We start from the raw sequence: 18,194 nt of genomic DNA, 5'->3' as shown, positions 1-18,194 counted from the left end.
CCACAGCTGCCCTGTGGTAGTGGTAAAGTGATACTGAAACATCTTTAGTTTAGCATCTTAACATTCAAACAATTACGAATACTAAACACAAACTTTAGCTGGTGGGGATGTCTTCGGTTTTTCTGGTATTTGGTAATAAATCAAAATATTACTCGTCTAGGTGGGGTTCAACCTGGACAGGTCGCCAGACTATCGCAGGGCTGACACATAGAGACAAACAACAACTCACGATCTCATTCACACCTATGGGGAATTCAGAGTCACCAATTAAATGTAAGCATATTTTTGGACTGTTGGAGAAAGCCAGAGGACCCAGGGAGAACCCATGCTAACACGGGGAAAACATAGGAACTCCACACAGAAGAGCCGCTACACCACTGTGTAGCCCCATCATCATAGTCAGTATGATTCATCTTCTGGATACCTTGAATGACTTAACTAAATTTATGGAAATTCACAGAATAGTTGTATGAATATTTTGTTAAAAGTCACAAAGATTTCAACCTGTTGGTGTTGCTATCGAGGTCAGATCAAGGGATCATCAAAATAACCAGGCTTTTTCATTGGGACGAGGAACGTCAGTATGATATTTAATAGCAAGTGGCCTCAAAAAACAAATTTTTCTTGTATTTCTTGTATTTTCTATTTGGCGCATTAATTTACTGATGGATTGTATATTATAGTATAGTTTTTGAGAAGAAAAGTAAAAGAAAGTTAACCCTGTGGAATCCACGAAAGCTCCGGTGCAAGACTTCTTCATGACGTTGCAACGTAAAAACGAAGCAGCATGGAGCCCTGCTGTCAGCTTTTTCAGAAGTTTAAATGTCCAATTTAGTGCATCAACCCTTTTGCAGCAAAGGTTAAAAAACACCTCGACCAAGTGTAAGTTTTTGCAGAGGTTTTTCAAATTTTCCAGTTTGCATTCAGCATTTTTAATGCAATATTTTGTCTTTAATGTATTTTGTAATTTTGTGTGTGTGTTTTTGGTGTGTTCTTTTGTGTTGAAAATGTTGATCCAGTAAGTCAAAATGAAAAAAATAATAATCAGGTCATATAGGTGAGGTCGTGCTGAAAACAATGATACCAACATGGCATGGTGAACACTTTTTAAGTCATTTATACAGGCCGACAAAACCGACAAAATAGCCCCAAACTCCAAAGGGTTAAGATAGGAATAAGAAAATGTTCTTACACAAGGCCCAATCTGCCTAGTAACCATAACCTGAATGACAGAGGAGCTTCAATGAAACCTGGTAGTCTGGTAGTTGTTGAGGTATTTAAGTCTTCAGCGTCCTTGGTGTCTTGCAGCTTACATGGCTAAGAAGCCTTCATGTAAACTGATATTGTAAAGTCAAAGTCTTGCTTTCAACTCAATTCATTGCGTCCCGCTCAGACTCGGGGGCCGGTGTCGAGGTGTGGAGGCATTGAAAGAGAACAAACTGAGGCACCAAGCTGCTATCATAGATACTCTGGTTGGACTTGTAAACACTGTCTCCATGGATATGAACAAAGCCACAATAAATATAAGTTCCTGCATAAATAGCCATCCTCCCCAGCAGTGTGATAAACCCAATAAACTGGACTTTCCCACCCAAGACCAAAACCACACAGAGTTGCTTAGCAAAAACCATTAAACGTTCTAAAGGAAGCTCGCTGGGGCAATAACTAATTGTGATGTTTATTCTTGTCTTTTTTAAACATGTAAGCCTTCAAGACTCTGGGCTGGAAGCCAAAGGTTTTGTTGTCCAACGGATGGCCTCAGTGTTTCAGTTGAACTGCACTTTAATGTATTTCCACAGAGGCTCTGCTTCACAGTGTACTCCCTGTAGGGATTTGAGCTCACCCACTGTTCTGAACCGCAGGGCTCCATTAAGGTGACGTACAGCTTTGTCTTGACTCTTTGAAATGAAAGTGATGGAGCCCACGGGGACACGGGGCAAGCACACTGACGCACACTCATTTCAAATCACTGCTTACATGTTACAGCGCCTCACTATTTACTGCCCTTCTTCACACCTTTGTGGACTTGTGATGAATGCGTGATTTGAAAAATGGACAACTGTCAAACAGTCCCATTCAGAAAACATTCCCATGGATTGAGAGACCTGGGTGAATCATTTGTTTCTTGCAATGCATGAAGGGGTGTGTTTCTTTAACGCAGCCTCAGTGATGATAAGCTGAGAAATGGCGCCATCTTCAGGCGCCATCCTCAACTTGATCTTAAGGGGCTACAGGGCTACATTCACACACAACTCTGTCTGCATGTTTAACCCTCGAGGCCTCTTTAAAATGACCTTACACTTTACACCTTAAGGTCCCGAAACGGTCCCTCTCGTACAAGTGTCATAAAAATGTGATATATAATTATTATTTTTTCCACTTTCACCGCATCAAACCTTTTGGCAGCTTCAGACCTAACATAGATATAAAATGTTCTTGTTTTTTTTCTTCATTTTTTATGTTTTAAGGCCCTTTTTGACATAAGAACCCCTGACTTTCTTAAGGGCAAAAACACAAAATGTGCAATATTTTCAAAAATAAGGTGCAAAGTGGAATATTTGGAGTGAGGTTATTACAGCCTTGAGTATGTCAATAATTGATCACTCCTTTATATCAATTCCAACACACCAAGGCCATTTTTATTGTGTTCAGCTTTTTCATTGCCATGCATTTTGCAAAGTAAGAGAACCATTGAAGCTGTATGATTTATCTCTGCTGCCCCTGGTGGTTTCAGGGGGGTCATCAGACCTAAAACCTATTTTACCTTTATTTTGAAGGGAGAGGCTTAGATTTATTAGGTATTCATGGGAAAAACATTATATTATGTCAGGATTACAGTGTATCAAAAATATGTGTTTATAATGGGAGTCAATGGGACCAAAACGTGTGAGTGTTATGCATATCTCATATTCTATACACCTTGCAAAAGAGGAATTTAGGCATTTTTAAAATTATAATAAAAAACAAACCCTGGCCAAGTTTCACACTTGGACCCTAAGGTGCCTCGAGGGTTAAATCAAATTATTCCAGTCTGAATAAATGCTGTAAAAGTATTGTGGTGAAAACTTGAAAAACTCACCCGCAGCTGGGCTTTACAGCCATGCTAGCAGGCCTGTGAGGCTGGACTTGGACTAAATGCTAACAGATGCTAATATGCTCACAATTACACTAACCTGCTAATATAATGTTTGTGTTCCCTATTAATATTATATTATTATTATTATTATTTATATACAGTCTATGGTTCCCTACCTTTCTTTAGCATGTTAGCATTTGTTGATACTTAACATAAAGTATACCTGTACCAAGGTTATAATAGTTGTGGATTTTTTGGTAGTTTTAATTTCGTTGTGATTTTTCTGTTTCCAAATTGAGTTAGTTAGTTTTAATTAGTTTTTAGAGTGAGTTTGATAGTTTTTATTAGTATTTTTTTGTTGTTGTTTTTGAAAATGCTTAGTTTTAGTTTAGTTTTTATTAGTTTTAGTTGTAATGGGGTATTTGTTGGGTGCCAGATTTTAAAAAAGTCACAAAGATGTTGCCTTTATTTCCTTTGCCTTATCCATCTCAACCCCAATAAGTTTATTAAGTCATAAAACCAGACAGATGAAATAGATCTCATATCAACCAAAAGGTTTACGTGTGAAAAAAGTTGACAAAGACGAAAAAACTAAAGACATTTTCACTATAATTTTTTTAGTTAGTTTTGTAACCACACAATACATTTTCAGTTAGTTATTGTTTTTTTAAAAAATCTAAAAAAAAATAATCTAATAAAAAAAAAAGTTTTTATTTTTATTTCAGTTAACGAAAATGTTTTTTCAATTCCAGTTTTTGTTATTTTGTTAGTTTTCGTTAACTATAATCACCTTGACCTGTACATGTAACACTTAATGCATTTTAAGCATATAATAGTTGTTGCATGCACATCCAACTATACCTCCTTCTGCAGACACCCAACAGTGTCTGGTGGGAAACCAATGATAAATTACCACACAGTAAAACTATACTGCATTAACATAAAATGTCTTCATAGAAGAAATTCCAGACATTGTACGTTAATAAACACAATCTTCTTATACTGGCATAAAACTATATTATTGTGTTTTAAACATTTTATGAAGGAGAAAAAACTATAAATAGAATAATATTTTTTTTACCTAGGCTAATAGATATCACCATGAAACTTCCCCAATTAATTACCTAAATTAAGAGAATTTTTTATTGTGTTACAGGTTTTTTCATGAAGCCACAATTCAAAATCCCATGAATAAATAAAACACAACTTGTGCTTGCAATACCACATTTAATTGCCAAAATCAAGAGCATTTATATATCAGTTTTATACCAGCAGTGTGAGACTGAGAAATTCATATCCCCATTTTTAAAACAAATCTTCTTTCCTTGTGTTGATGGTGGATTTTACATGCAAACAATTTAGTAACATCTTTATTTGTTTGTGTACACACTGGGCAAGAAGAGCTTTGCTGTAACAACACAGCAGGAACATTTTTCCCATTTCAGGTTTAAACAAAGAGCAGGAATATGTTAGGAAGGAATTAGTGCAAGAATAATAAGTGTCACACTGGAGCGATGCTACAGGTCGACCAGTGTGTTTAGCCCACCAAATCTAAAATAAAAATTGCATGCTTGCATTAAATGCATCACAAAACTATATTCTTTGAAACTTAAAATGGTTAAAGGTTGAAAATATTTTCCTGATGAAGTGAACATAATATTGTGCAGTTCATCTTTTAAACATTGTGAAATACAACAAGTGTGTTTCAATGTTCAATAAGAGGACTTTTGTTGCACTTTGTTAGCAAAATACATAAAAGAGCTAAATAAGCAGCTAGTCTGAATTCCAGCAGTTATGCCTAAAATAAATCCATGTATGTGTACTGAAATATATTCTTTAGTAAATATATCATTCACAATTTCCTCAAAAACACATCTTGCACAACTTGGTACTTCATACCAAACATCTTTTGATACGTCTCCCTCAAAAAAGAAACATTTCTCTGAAGCCTTTGAAAATATATATTCTGTACAATATACTGTAAATGAAATAAAACCTTCAATTTTACAGACGCACATTTTCTCTGTCAAAAAATGTTTCCACCACTATCTGTCCTCCCAAAGTATCCACCTTAACCCATAAGAACCCAGACCCAGTTGTCCTTAACGGAAAATTATGGGGAATATACCACAGAACAAGTCGACCACACAGAACACATTTATGATGTTTTAATAAAAAAATACAACCCCTAAATGTCAAAGATCTGTGATATGACATATATGTTACATTGGGCGTTTATGGAAGTTATGTGTATGATATTTCTTATTTTAAAATAAATAAACTAGACACCTTTTCTGCTTACAGAAACACAAATTTGCCTTTTTCTTTACATCTCCACAACACAATTGTGACAGAATAGAATAGGATTATTTTTTGTTTATATTTGGTCAAATGTACTTAGATTAGAATTAGAATTGTTAAATGGGTTTAAATTTAGCCTCGAAGACAAAAAATATATTTTTTTAAATTAGCTACTTTTTCACATTTCTGTTTCCAGTCACACACATATTTTGAAGATGTCACTTCCTGTCACAGTCAAACAGTCTTGCTAAGGGATTAAATGAGTTAAGGTGAAGCATAAAGCTGTATATGGGAAATTATAGAACATGTAAAGTGTTTGTTACATGCGTGTCACCGTGGGTTCTTATGGGTTAAAAACTGCAGCTGCATTCACACGGCAAAACCTGTTAACCCTCAGCAGTCAATATTGATGCTGGAGAGCAGATCCTCCAAGGCGTCCAGCTTCTGGTTGGCCTCCTCAATAGCGCTGTAGGTCTGCACGTTGCTGGCGATGTGGTAGCGGATGTCGTCCACCAGGGGGACGGAGTCAGTCTCGTGTCGCTCCTCCAAGGATGCAGCATCCTCTGTGATGATCTCTGCAAACTCAGGCTGCTCCACCATCTGCAGCAGACAGGTTAGACAAGCCAGGTGTGAATACTTACCCGAGGAGGGAACCAAGCCAGGCTGACCAGAACATCAACCTCAGCTAACAGGTGTTCGAGGTTATTAACTCTTACAGTTCCAGGCGTTTTAAATTTTGGTTGGAGTGTAGACATCCCAGTCTCAGTAAACATATTCACCATGTGTTGCATGTTCAAATAGAAACACTGAATTATGAATGAAAAAATCGTTTTTTTAAAAACTCTAGTTTTTATTTGTATTTCCTTTTTACGAAAATAATTCTAGTTTTCGTTATTTCATTAGTTTTCGTTAACTCTAATAACCTTGCCTCGGAGTTCCTTATTTCCTGTTACATTTTGTATGATGTCAATGATAGATGTGCAAGGTGCATTCAAGTACTTTTAGTAATTTTTTAGACGCCAATTTGTTTTATGGGAGCAATTTAAAGGAATATTATTTTGGGGCATTTTGGGAAATACACTTATTTGCTCACTCCTGTTAAAGGGAAGAAAGAGCTGGGACCTTATTTATATACGGTCTATGGCTGGGACATGGTTAGCTTAGCATAAAGACGTAAAGAAGAAACAAGGGGAAACAAATCCGTGTATCATTGGCGACACAATTGAATTATTTCACGTGGTGTGTTCATGTAAAGTTAATACTTCATCTCCTCTCTGCTGGTAAAATTTTATACTGAAAAAAGTGATAAAGAATGACAGTAAAATGTTTATCCTTCATATCAGCTCGCTCTGAGCAGTTTCAACGAATTTACCTTAAATATCACAATACGGGTGCACTACATTATATAGTGACGGCTGGTTTGACTATGGAGAAGAGAATGACGACTCACTTGACCGCAGTCAAACTTCCGGGTCACCTAAACCCGACCAATTAAATATTAAAATCGAATTGATTCCTGGTGCCCGTTTTTCCATTTCGTATTTTTGATCCGAGCCTAATATTGAAATATGAAAAAACAAGCATTTTGTTCGTTTTTAGTGTTATAATAAAAAACAAATAACAAAATAACCAGTCAATTTTTCATTATTTGATTTTTGATTGCCAATTGAAAATGGAAAGAATGAATGATACACGGATTAAACAGCTTGCCAGGCTCTGTGGAAGGGTAAAAGAAAACAAAATCTGTCTGACAGCCTCTTAGTAACTACCACCACAAGGAGGTTATGTTTTCATTAAAGGCCAAGACTTGATTGCCAGTTCCTTTAAAAGTGGTTGCTACTTGCAAACTGGCACCTTTATTGTTAAAACCTGTAAACCTGTTGTAGAATATAAAGTATAAGCCTGAAAACAGGCATAACATGCCCTCTTCTACGCATTAAATCTTGTTTATTTCATTGGTCAAAAGGCATAATGTAAAATTGAATAATCATGATTAGTTATGTGCTGAACTATTCTTGGCCAGCAACAGTTTTGGATTTTTCATTCGTTTTAGTTTTAATTTCGTTGTAAATTTTTGTTTTCAAATTCAGTTAGTTTTAGTTAGTTTTTAGAGTGAGTTTTCTAGTTTTGGTTTAGCCTAATGTTGAAATATGAAAAAACAAGCATTTTGTTCGTTTTTAGTGTTATAATAAAAAACAAATAACAAAATAACCAGTCAATTTTTCATTATTTGATTTTTGATTGCCAATTGAAAATGGAAAGAATGAATGATACATGAATTAAACAGCTTGCCAGGCTCTGTGGAAGGGTAAAAAAAAAAAAAATCTGTCTGACAGCCTCTCAGTAATTACCACCACAAGGAGGTTATGTTTTCATTAAAGGCCAATACAAGACTTCATTGCCAGTTCCTTTAAAAGTGGTTGCTACTTGCAAACTGGCTCCTTTACTGTTAAACCCTGTAAACCTGTTATATACCTATATAAAGTATGAGACTGAAAACAGGCATAATATGCCCTCTTGTGCAATCTTGTTTATTTCATTGGTCAAAAGGCATAATGTAAAATTGAAGAATCATGATTAGTTATGTGCTGAACTATTCTTGGCCAGCAACAGTAACTTCCCCTCTGCTCCCAGTCTGTATGCCAAGATTAGCTAAACGCCTGAGGTTCCAGCTTCATAGTCAACATACGGACATTAAGTGCTCAGTGCACTTTGGCCACGAGCTGCAATATCCCAGACACAAACTTTTGATATTCAGCCAAAATAAAGTCCCCTCCAGTGTGAGCACAGCAAAGCAGACACTCACCCGCTCAATGTTTCTGGCCATGAACTCTGCGCATTGATCCTCCAGCCGAGACAGACGGTAGAGCTTCGCCATCCTCCACAAGCACAGAACGTTGTCTTCACATATAGTCTTAGCCAGCGTCTTCCCGCAAAGAGCCTTCAGCCCCGGCAGAAGATACATGTCGGCCATTCCCAGCACGTCACAAACATTCTCTATAATAAGCTGGACATTAGAAAAAGTATGAAGTCAGCTGTCCGATAATAATGATCAGCACTCAAGTAACTTTTCACTTCATTTTCATGAAAATGTTATTGCACTTTTTGGTGGAAAATCACACCCAATATGTACTTTAAAAGGATGCAAACACAGTATACAAATCATAAAGACAAGCAAGGTTATTGGGCGTGGCTTCTGGTGCTCCAGCCCTGAATGTTTTCTACCAAGCGCTGAATCTCTTTGGATTTTTGAAATACTTTCTACTTTGTGTCTTTCTGACTGACTCAACAAATCAGTGGAGCAAAAGTTCAGTAACTGGGAAAATATCCCCATCTATAACCCGTATTATATGTCTGAACTAGGGTACTCCAGGTTTTAAAAAAAGCTGTTAAGTTTTAACATGTTTTTAGGTGAAAAAGTAACCATGTATGTGATCAGTTTGTCCTAATAACAAACTAAACATTTGACATATTTCACATTTGTTGTGTTATGGTTTTAGAATAATAAACAGTTGAACAAGACAGTTGAAGAACAATTAGAAACAAAATAAGATGTAGACTTTTTTTCCCTTGGTAACTGTCATGTTTGTGACAGTTTGTGAGGCATTGTTTAACAATATATATGTATATGTATTTACATATGTTACATTATTATTATGTTATGTTATATTACATATATATATATATATATATATATATATATATATACAGTCATGGAAAAAAATATTAGACCACCCTTGTTTTCTCTATATTTGTTGGGACAAACATAATGATAACAACAAAAATAGCTCGTAAGAGTTTAATTTAAAAGCGAATATCTAGCCATTTTCCATTTTCCAAGGTTTCCTTGATAATGAACTGTGTATATATATATATATATATATATATATATATATATATATCTGCCATAAATAGTAAAAGCAAGCCCCAGGACAACCTGAGGTTTGGGCTGGGCTCCAAATGTTCGTGTCTGGCTCTGCCTTTGTTTATGACAACCATGTAACCATGCACACTTTTTTTTCCTACTGTCTGATGCCTAACAGCAGGAAACCAGTTTGCCAGTTACAAATTGTTCCTAAAGGCCGATATTAGCATTTCATCATCTTTTGAATGACTCTTCAGCTGGTAGACTGACAAGTTTTGCATCCCATCAATTCAACAAAATCATCTCAAAAAGAAACTGTGCACTTACCTCTGTGGCGTCAGTGTAGATGTAATACATGACGTGGATAAATATTTCATGGGAAATGTTGTGTAAAGTAATCACTGGGGTGCTGGGTTGGGACTGTAGCTGCTGTCCCTCACTGAAGTGGTCCTCCAGCAGGGCTTTAAAATAATCACTACGTCCACAGAAAAATGCCTGGAGACAGACAAACACACAAAAACCATTACTCTAGTGGGCGTGGGAGTCTGTAAGGCGACTGAGAAATGTTGCGAAAGCTTTGTGGTTCTTACCTTATGACACAAGAAGTCGAAACCATCCACTCTGAAGCAGATGTCAGGATAAGTAGGGAAGCGGTCGACTCTGTTAAAGGGAAGTTCTCCAAATCCAACCTAAGAAGAATCAACAGGAAAAAGACAATATCAAAATAGGCTCATTAAAGTGCTACAGTCAGGGATGGGCAACGTAAATGCTGGAGGGGGCCACAGTTTTTACAGGGCCACATATAGGAGCGTGCACTTAACCAGATATGATAAAACTGCAATTTTAAATATGTTTACAGTGCAGTAACTTAACATATTTCATGCTCAAATGCATGTAAAACAGTATAAATAGGAATACAAAAGGTTTGAAGCAAATAAAAAATAACCACTTACTGTGATTTTTTTTTTTTTCAGCGCAAGAACAGCAGACCAACATTCATTGCAAGAAGTAAGTTTTCGCATTTTTACACTGCACTTTTAAGATTTCATGCTCAAATGAATGTAGTTGTACTGAGGGCCACTTCAAGTGAGGGTACGGGCCGTATGCGGCCCCCGGGCCTCCAGTTGCCCATCCCTGGCTGCAGTAGTACATACTGCAAAGTGTTTCCTTGCCATCGTGTCCTTACTCTTAGTTCAATGGGAAGCGCACAGTCTGCTAACTGAGCCATGTCCTCCTGAAGTTGACAGCTGTGAGGCTCCAGGCTGAGGACCTTCACACACATGCCTGGCTTGTTGGACACTGTGGTAAAGTGAAAAGAAAGAAAAAGTAAACAAGACAGACTCGTATTGAAAAAATACATCTGAACAACAGAAAAAGGATAAAGAGATTAACACTTTGGAGTTTGGGGCCATTTTGTCGGTTTTTGACTCCTTTTCATTCTGCCTGTATATAAACCACTTAAAAATCTTTACCATGACGTGTTGGTAACATTGTTTTCAGCACAACCTCAACTATATGACCTGATTATTATTTCTTGTCATTTTGACTTGTTGGATCAACGTTTTGAACAAAAAAAACCCACACAAAAAAATACAAAAACCCACAAAAAACATTAAAAAAAGCACACATAACACAAAAAAACAGACAAAAAAATGACAAAAACCCCCCCACAAAAAACGCACATAAAAACACACATGAAAAACATAAAAACACACACAAAAACACATGAAAACACACACAAAAAACACATAGAAACACACACACACACACACACACACACACACACAAAACACATAGAAACACACAAAAACACACAAAGAAATTACAAAAAACACACAAAAAAAACAGTAAAAGACAAAACAAAAGATTGCATTGAAAATGTTGAAACGCTGGGGCGTTCCCGGTGGCACACCTGGTAGAGCGCATACCACAGAGGCATTGTCCTCGTAAGCAGGCGGCCCGGGTTCGAGGCCGGCTCGGAGCCCTTTCCCGCATGTCTTCCCCTCTGTCTCCCCCTTTCACTCTCTATATCTCTCCTGTCAATAAAAAGCTACAAAATGCCCAAAAAAAAAAAAAATATCTTAAAATGTTGAAACGCACACTGCAAAATCTGAAAAATCTCTGCAAAAAAAGTAAAATCATGTTACTACACTTGGTCATGATGATTTTAACCATTGCTGAAAAAGAGCTCCATGCTGCTTCGTTTTTACGTCATGAAGAAGTCATGCTCTGGAGCTTTCCTGGACTCCAGAGGGTTAATGAGACACTACAGATAAAATTTGTTTTTGTATTTTAAGAATACTTAAAAAGCTATATGTATTACACTAGTAACACACATACATGCATTAGCAGGCTAAACACTGAGTACTCTCTTACCAAATTCATACAACTGTTTGCATTTATTCTCCAGTTCTTCTATCAGATCTTCCATTTTGCACTGTTTAGCAAGTCGCCTGCAGTCCTCCACAAGGCTTATATCCACATCCATTCGTCCTGTAGAATAAAAAAAAAAGAATAAAAAGACGAAGACGAAGTGTGCTTATCTATTGTTATTAACCTCACAATATCATCTTATATATAGTGTTTGTTTTTTTGCCTTCTAAATTAGTGAAAAAAAATGTTTTTTTGCAGACAAAAGTCTGAAGAAAGTGGAGCACCAGACTGAAAACATGCCAAAAAAAATAGTTCTGAAGCAGAAGTACAACTGCAGAAAGTGAATGCCAATAGGAGCTGTTGTATTGGGTAGTATAGAAGTAGATATAAAATGCCCAAAAAACAGCCCAGGTTTAATGCTTACTCACGGCTATTTATTGCCATTTTCCTGCTTAAAACTGTGTCAAATGTAGAAGCCTGAATGTTTGCAGCTCACCTGTATAGGAATATTGCAGGATGGCTCCAAAGGCTGCAGGGTTAATCTGAAATCAAAACCTCTGTTATCCATTCAGTAAATAGAGATAATATGCTTGTATGTTTGTATATTGGACACACCACACTCTAATATCAAAGCTGCAACACATAATTAATCAACTAGAATATATATTTTTATCTACCAAAGGGTGTTTGAGGGTGATCAAGTTCTTCCCTTTCCATTTAGTCTCAAACATCTCAGTGAAGTACTCTGAGCGTGCACTAAGGATACATCTGTGGGCCATAAACACTTGTCCATGGACCAGGAACTTGATGTCGCTGTGTTGACCCTGCTCCAGCAGCCTGAAGCAGAAACAACAAATGTATGAAATGACATTGAGGTATGCAGGTTTACACAAAAGCCTACAGGTACTACAGGTGCTTTTTTTAGATTAGGGATGCTCTGATCGATCGGCCACCGATCGTTAATGGCCACCGATCGTTATCTGCCGATATGGACCCTAAACTGGTTGATCGGTGGTGATCTCAAAGTGTCAATCAGAAAAGCCAATCGCATATTAATATATATATATATATATATATATATATATATATATATATATATATATATATATATATATATATATATATATATATATATATTTTTTTTTTTTTTTACACAAGACTGTTTTTCTCCGCGTGACGTAAATGATATGAGACTGTTTTGTTTTCCGCGTGTGATGATGAAGCCAGCAGCATGACTTCTCCGTTCTGGAATTTTTTCACAGTTTCCGAAAAAGATGTAAAACTCGCTGTTTGCAAGAAATTCCAAGAGGTGGTAACCAACAACGACAATTTAATACGATAATATTTAACCTTATCTTACATTTGAGAACAAGATTATAATTAAGGGCTATTAAGCAATGCAGCGGCAGTAAACTGCATGCCTCTTTTTGTTAAAAATGATTTTGAAGCCTTTTTTGCCTCACTTGGGAAGTAAGGCAAGTTAATTAACTAAATCTTATTTATTTTTATTTTATTTCATCTATTGCTCTTGACAGGGCATGTAATGTTTACACAAATAAAAAGCTGACTGTGGTACATAAAGATCTGTATTGTATTTATTATTTATGTTTGAACAATTATGGTTTTAACACTTTAGGTGGTGCACAAGGCTAGATTGTAAATACAGGACATTGAGAATTATTATTAATCTCCCATAAATTCTGTGATCGGTGATCAGTATCGGTATCGGCAGATTTATGACTCCTGTGATCGATTATTATTGTACTATAAAAGCTGACCCGCCGGTATTATACGGCGCATTTACCGCTAATACTAGATTTATTATTGTTATTTTATTTTTAAATGTATTAACCTCTTGAAAAACTTTATTTTGATATTTAAATCAGAAGGATGCAAATAGAAAAGTTTTTTTATTTAATTTTTATTTAATAAATTAATGACATTGATGTGTTTTTTATTTGAAATTTGATTTTGCATGTCTGCACTATTTAGTTATATATTGTATGTTTATAAGCGTTGCTGGTTCCATATTTAATGTTAAAGCAAAACATGTTTGGTATATATTAAAAGGTTTATTTGTTCAATGTTGGCCCGCGATTTTATTCAAGTTTTAAATTTTGGCCCATTGTGTATTTGAGTTTGACACCCCTGAATTAGATTGTTTACATAAATAAACGATCTAAAAACTTACATGTGTAGGAAGTAGTTAAAATCATTCCGCTGCATGGCACGGACAGCTATGCACTTATAATCTTTGAGCAGGCGACGAACAGAGTCACTTAGACAGCCGTACATGCACCTCTCGCCATCAAACGTGTTGGCTTCACACTTGGCACCTGAAAGCAAGCCATTTAGAGAAAACTATGAGTTTACAATATTTACATACATTTGACTACTTTTAACATTTGCATTACTTAACAAGCAACCTTACCACTCGCCAACAGGTACTGGACCAGCTCCTCGTGGCCACAGAGACAAGCATAATACCTGAAGAATAAGAGCATTCACATTTTAAGCTGTTAGGACAACAATGCTGTGTTACCTACAGAAGTAGACTACCTGCCTAAGTTGTACTTACAAAGGAGAGCTGTCCCATTTATCTTTTACATTAAGATCCACGTCTCTTTGCTCAACAAGGTATCTGATATAGGAAATAAAGGAGAATGAGTGGTTATAGTGATGAACTGGAGTTTACATAGTCGTAAACAGTGTACACTGAGCCTCTGACTGTAATGTGTATGAAAAATTTTAAATATTTTCAGTGTAACCAAATGGGTGTGTCACACAGGGCTAAAAGGGAAAACGGGCACTGCTCATACATTTTGTAATGTTTGTTATTCTTCTCTCATATAAATATAATTATTTCAGCATAAGATTGGCCTATTTTATTTCATAGGCTGTTTTTTAAAGATATTTTTTTATTTAAATGTGCACTTTATGGAGCTTTGATTTTTTTTTTTTTTAATTATACAGTTTTATTTATTATTTTTATTTATTTTTTATACAGTATTTATGTTCACTTAAATAAACGATTTCAATAAAACTACTTGTGACATGTCATATTTGGCAACATTTGCTCTTACTTTGCAATAAAAATATCGATATTCAGCCTAAATATATCGGGATATGACTTTTGGTCCATATATATATATGTGTGTGTGTGTGTGTGTGTGTGTGTATAGTTTCTTCATTATATATTGAATTAATATGACAGATTTGTATCCTGCAGTGCTGGGTGAATGTATGTTTGTAGTTTGTGACTGAGTCATCTTAGCTGGATGTTTAACCCTTGTGTGGTGTTCGGCTCTGTGGGACCCGTTTTAATTTTTTATTAAAAGAAAAATGATACAATTAATGAATTTTTCAAACTGAGACTCACTGACTTTGGCTCATTTTCTGTGAAGAACATATATCAGAATACATATTCAGTGACCACACACCATACACCCCCCCTACACATTTATATTACATATAAGATGTCCGGGTCCACTGGACCCGGGGCTAATAGAAGTGTGGAAATTGATGTTCTGTGTACCACACACACACACGCACGCACACGCACACACACACACACACACACACACAGCAGGCCTAGACAGGAGGAGGACAGAGTGTAGGTACACAGAACATCAGAGGGTCAAATGTGCGAGAAAATGAGAGCAGACAGTGTTGACAAACAATGTTGCAACCTTGTGTGGGAACCACGAAGTGTGCGGACCCAAGATGGACAGGAAAACACAATATACATGCATCAAGTGCAAAAAGTATATCTGCAACACACACACAGTAAAGCTCTGCCCCTCATGTGTTGTATAGGCTAGTGGCTAAAGGCCATGTGTTCAATGGGACTGATGTGTTGTCTTGACTGATATGTTTACTCTGTGTTCATGTGTTCAGCTTGTGTTGTGCATCATCTGTTCAGTATTTTAACATAAAAGTGTTTGATTGTGAGGCATTAAAAGCCATTATAAGTTATAAATGTGACCTAACAAAGGTAAAGGGCAAATATTAACCATATATATTGTTTATACTGCTTGTAATTGGGATAAGGTAAACATCTGTTCAGTATTTTAACATAAAAGTGTTTGATTGTGAGGCATTAAAAGCCACAAAATGCAACAGGTCCATCAGACCCACAAACGCTGGCTGAGTAACAACAATATGAACATTACACAAGGGTTAAACTGGGTATTGTCCTAACTTGTCCAGACTGATTGCTGTTCCCTTGGTAATCTACAGGACACACCTGTCTGTCTCAAAGCAGATCGTCACACTGTTGAAATAGTCGCCTAAGTCATTTTTTGTCAAAATTGTTTGTTATTTTGCCTAAATCATCTCCTCATGATGAGCGTGTCATAAACATGACATGGGATGTCTCATGAACATTAATGACACTTTGAAGTAACATTAATGCTCATGATTGTGTGACTCTTATGTAGACACCTTCAAAATAAAGTGTTACCATATCTTGTTTAAGTCACAAAGGCATTTTCAAAAAATAGCCTAAGTCATTTATTTCTCTTAAGTTACATAATTTACACACAGTGTTATTACTATGCCAAGAGCCATCCTTTGATACATCCGTTTTGAGTGAAATGATGAATAAATGTCATATGTTACGCTTTTGGTGAAGTTTTTTGTGTTTCCTGCAAAACTTGAAAAAAATGCTTTAGGCGATTATTTTAACAGGGTGAATAGATGATATGTCCCCTAAAATCTAAGTCGTGTAGCTGGCAGGGCTAAGTTAATTCTCCACATACCTTCCTGTAAAGTATCCAGCAGTGAAAGATGGTAACTACCTTACCTACGTTGCATCCTGAAACTGAGCTGTTTATTTACACACATTAGCTTTAGCTAAAGTTTCAGCTGGGTCATCGAAACTGATGTTAGCAGCCCTGTCACCATATTTACTTCCTAAGTGTTATGTCTTTGCAAAATAATGCAATTAGCTTTAGCTGCAAGCAAGCTGTTAATATCAGTAAAAATAAATAAAGCTTTCTCTAAGGCAGAACTCAGGAAAACAGAAAATAACTGCAGTCATGACACACAGGAAGAGACAACCGAGCCAAAGTGTCAGCTGAGCTGCTGGTTACCTGACTCTACAAATGTCGCCTTTTCTGCAGCTACTAAACAAATCGTGCACATCCATGGTCCCCGCAGTGTTTTCGGTCCTCTGTAATGCATTGAGACGGCCTGTCTGCCGGACAGGTGAGCGATTATTGGGCGAGGTTTTGGAGTTTTCTCTGTCGATGCTGGAGGACTTAGCGGACAGGGACAGACACACCTTCTTGCACAGTTGTTGACAAACTGGAATCGGCTCAGTGTTTTGGTGGTGAAGCTGGTCATGCAGTCACGTGACTACAGCATGTCGCCTTCACTTACCTTAGAGAATGACGGAAAACTGACATTGCACAAAACGGAAGCTGTAAATTATTCTTTTGCAAAACAAGGGGCAGTGAGGCGCTGTATTATTTTTATATTATTTTACATCATATAAATGTGAATAGTTTAAACTCACTTTTACAACAAGTTTTTGTCGTTTCGAACGACAGCAAATAAATGTAACTTCAATGACAGTGCAGCTCGTGTTAACGGCTATAGAGCGCCGAAAGACGGATCTTACGTGCGTTCATTGAATGCATCATACGTCAGTTTGTTTACATCAGTCGTTTTGGCCTACATGTTGAACAGACGTTTACTACGAAAACACTACATTTAAAATAGCTTCCCCTCAGTTAGTCTTTCAGATTTTTTTCTTTTCAAAGTTTAAACATTTACAGATGATTATAATAAGATTATTATATACCACTGTTTGGCAAGACAAACTGCCCCACCACTCCTCTCACTGGAGGGATTATGGACCAGAGCAGTGGGGTCCCTGCTCGAGGCCTCCAAACCTCAGACCGTGTGCAGTTTGTGGCCCAAGTCCTCTGAATGAAAATTGACTAGGGGCCTTCAGTGCACACAGGCCGAGGTGACCCCTCGGGGGCCACACACCCCTCAGCATCTGCAATATAAAGGCTCCTAGGCACCTTGGATGTATAGTGTTAGCTCTCCACTTGGGTCCAAAAGACCCCTCGATGCTAACAATGTAAGGGCATCCAGACCCCTTGGTGTTTAAAACCCAAGCTGACCACTCGGGCCCTTCAGCACTCTTGGTGTGTGAGGACCTCCCTGAAGCGATTAAAGAATGAACTTACCACTTGGGCTCCTCCAAACCTACAGTATCCGAATGTCCTTAGGCCCCTCATCAGCTTACAGCATGATGTTTTAAACCACTACCACATGAGCTTTACCTTTCTTTTAGGTCTGATTATGAGGGTTAGAAGTGCCCAACAGTATTGGTTGCTTTGCAGGGGCTTTATCTGCAGTCAGTGTTCCCCAGAGAGTTTGAGGAATGTCAGACTTTTAAAACTTTGCCCATGATAAACTGGCTAACTTATAAAAGCCCCTTTTAAAACCTTTTTGTAAGATTAAAAAGTGAGCCATGTTCATACAGGCCACTATGTAGTATTTATATCAATGTTGTTCACCTCATTAAATAACTATTTAAAGGCAGCATACTTGTATGAAACCATT

At 36.9% G+C, this 18,194-nt stretch overlaps 1 protein-coding gene across 1 annotated transcript; it reads right to left on the bottom strand.

Moving 5' to 3' along the window:
• Positions 1-4,801: 4,801 nt before the first annotated feature.
• abtb1 (ankyrin repeat and BTB (POZ) domain containing 1) lies at positions 4,802-16,911 on the bottom strand. Its single transcript, XM_059332973.1, has 12 exons — positions 16,709-16,911; positions 14,194-14,256; positions 14,047-14,102; positions 13,807-13,951; positions 12,293-12,452; positions 12,112-12,157; positions 11,619-11,735; positions 10,429-10,541; positions 9,833-9,931; positions 9,570-9,737; positions 8,184-8,384; positions 4,802-5,977 (listed from the first exon to the last, which is right to left on the bottom strand). Exons 1-12 carry the CDS (start codon positions 16,762-16,764, stop codon positions 5,771-5,773), a joined length of 1,431 nt encoding a protein of 476 aa, XP_059188956.1. The 5' UTR covers positions 16,765-16,911; the 3' UTR covers positions 4,802-5,770.
• Between the last annotated feature and the right edge of the window lie 1,283 nt (positions 16,912-18,194).

The sequence above is a fragment of the Centropristis striata genome, chromosome 5 (genome assembly GCF_030273125.1).
Source record: "Centropristis striata isolate RG_2023a ecotype Rhode Island chromosome 5, C.striata_1.0, whole genome shotgun sequence".
NCBI classification, from domain to species: Eukaryota; Metazoa; Chordata; class Actinopteri; order Perciformes; family Serranidae; genus Centropristis; species Centropristis striata.
Note: the sequence above shows the minus strand (reverse complement) of the source record. Positions and strands in the feature narration are given on the sequence as shown.